At 36.1% G+C, this 2,331-nt stretch overlaps 1 protein-coding gene across 1 annotated transcript in view; it reads left to right on the forward strand.

The window, feature by feature from the left end:
- Positions 1-2,331, forward strand: part of ABL2 (ABL proto-oncogene 2, non-receptor tyrosine kinase) — a 41,414-nt gene that overhangs the window by 9,245 nt on the left and 29,838 nt on the right. Inside the window, exon 3 of the mRNA XM_023510811.1 lies at positions 452-622. Coding sequence (XP_023366579.1) covers positions 452-622 — 171 coding nt within the window. The remainder of the gene's footprint in view (positions 1-451; positions 623-2,331) is intronic.

Below are 2,331 nucleotides of genomic sequence, written 5' to 3' on the forward strand. Positions count from 1 at the left end.
TAAGGAAAGAAGTGTAATTTGGAAGGACTTATAAAACATACTGTTTCTTCTTTAAAAACCACTACCAGCACAACAAAATAATCCTACATTTTATAAAGCTAGAGCCATTTCTTTTTATGGTTTCTTTCTTTGAGATTTCTTTTTTTTTCATTTTGAGAAAACTGTGCTTTTCCTATTATGTCTGATTTTGGTGAATGCATATAAGTCCGGGTTAAACTCTTTATTTTGTGGTCTTTTCTCTGACTAGACGACCTTGTTATAATTTCAACAAGTAAATTGCTTCCCTGTGCTCAGGAGACATGGTGCCTATTTGCTCGTTCTTCATGACTCCACAGACTATATGGTTCTGTCTCACTCTGGGGCCAGCAACTGAAACACTGTGCATGTACTGAATTCATATGAATTTTTAGCTGTTGAACTTGTGAATTTCTTTATTTTTTATGTCTTTCAGAAGCCTTGCATCGCCCCTATGGTTGTGATGTTGAACCCCAGGCACTGCATGAAGCTATCAGGTGGAGCTCCAAGGAGAACTTGCTTGGAGCCACTGAGAGTGACCCTAATCTCTTTGTTGCACTTTATGATTTTGTAGCCAGTGGTGATAACACACTCAGCATCACTAAAGGTGAGGCTTTTAGGTAGTATCCTCTCAATTTTCATTGATGGTTAAGAAATAAAGGGCCTGTTTTGGCTTCTGCTAATAGTTATTATCTATTAGCTAGATAATTTGGGCTCAGATTACTTTTGATGAATTGCCTTTTTTACCTGTGTTTAGGATAATGCCCTGTAAAGTATGACTCTACGTTTATTAAAGATGAAATGACATAACGTACCTTAGAAAACGTCTATATTTTCATAAACTGTCCTTATTCTCAGAATTCTGTACTGTATGTAATTTGCCAGCATATTTATGTACCCCAAAGGTAAAACTATACATCTGTTTTAAGTGAACTGTAGCTTGCTAAGATGAGTCAAGTTGCCAGACCCTAGTGCTACTCAAAAGTATTGTTTTGGGCTTGACTGACTTCTATTTCCTATTCATTTATGTCTGATTTTGGTGAAACGTATATAAATCAGGGTTAAACTCTTACTTTGTGGTCTTTTCTCTGACTTGACTACCTTGTTATAATTTCAACAAGTAAATTGAACTGTAAGAACACTGTTGCATTACCAACCCAAAATGAGATTAAGAACTTGCACCCAGGCAGGATGGGTATGATGGCTCACTCCTGTAATCCTAACACTCTGGGGGGCCCAAGTAGGAGAATGGCTTCAGGTCAGCAATGTGAGGTTGCTGTGAGCTGGGGTGCTGCCTCCACACCCTAGCCTGGGCAACAGAGTGTGACTTTGCCTCTTTAAAACAAAACAAAAAAAAATCTGGGAGGTCAAGGTGGGTTGATCGCCTGAGCTTAGAAGTTTGAGACCAGCCTGAGCAAGAGCAAGACCCCCATGTCTAAAATATAGCCAGGTGTTGTGGTGGGTACTTGTAGTCTCAGCTACTTGAGAGGCCAAGGCAAAGGATTGTTTGTGCCCAACAGTTTGAGATTGCTGTGAGCTATGACGCCTTGGCACTCTATTGAGGGAAAAAACAAAAAAGAACTTAAACCAACTATCACGAAGCATACTATTTATTTAGTTCACTAATAATTTATTTTTTGGGTTAAAGACTTCCTGCTTGAAGATAATAGTCGTGGACCAGCTTGATTAGTACTGGCCTACTCAACTTAAATTTTTATCATTTGTGTTTATACAGGTTAGTTAAGAGAATAGTAAGACCAGTATAGTAATAGTCTCATGAGACTAGCAGTTTATTTCAGAGGTAAATTCTTATAAAAGGGAACAGTAAGAATATGACCAAGTAAAATCACCCATTATTAATTTTCTGAACAAGAGCAACAAAAGTAACTTCATGGGGAAGAATTAGGAGGATGGGGACATTCTTGTGTACATAAATTGGATTGCTAGTCTTCCTAGGCCTTTTGAACCTATTGGGGAAAATGTATTTCAAGATAATTTTTAACTAAATGAAATTATAACTTAAATGATTATTTGTCAAACAGATACCTTTTATTTGTAAGGTTCAGAATGAAGTATTAAACTAGAAGAGATAAACCAAATTAAGAAGACAAGCCACCCCCCATTCTAGGAATTATTACCTTTATATAACATTTATATATATATATATTTAAATCCAGCTAAAGTAATCAAAAGCAGGAATTATTTTTAAAATTTTCAATTATTATGGATATATAATAGTTGTGTATTAGCGGGTACATGTGATGTTTGATACAAGCATATAATATGAATTAATAAAATCACAATAACTGGGGTATC

The sequence above is a fragment of the Otolemur garnettii genome, unplaced genomic scaffold (assembly GCF_000181295.1).
Source record: "Otolemur garnettii isolate 467f Iridium unplaced genomic scaffold, OtoGar3 scaffold00016, whole genome shotgun sequence".
Taxonomy (NCBI): domain Eukaryota; kingdom Metazoa; phylum Chordata; class Mammalia; order Primates; family Galagidae; genus Otolemur; species Otolemur garnettii.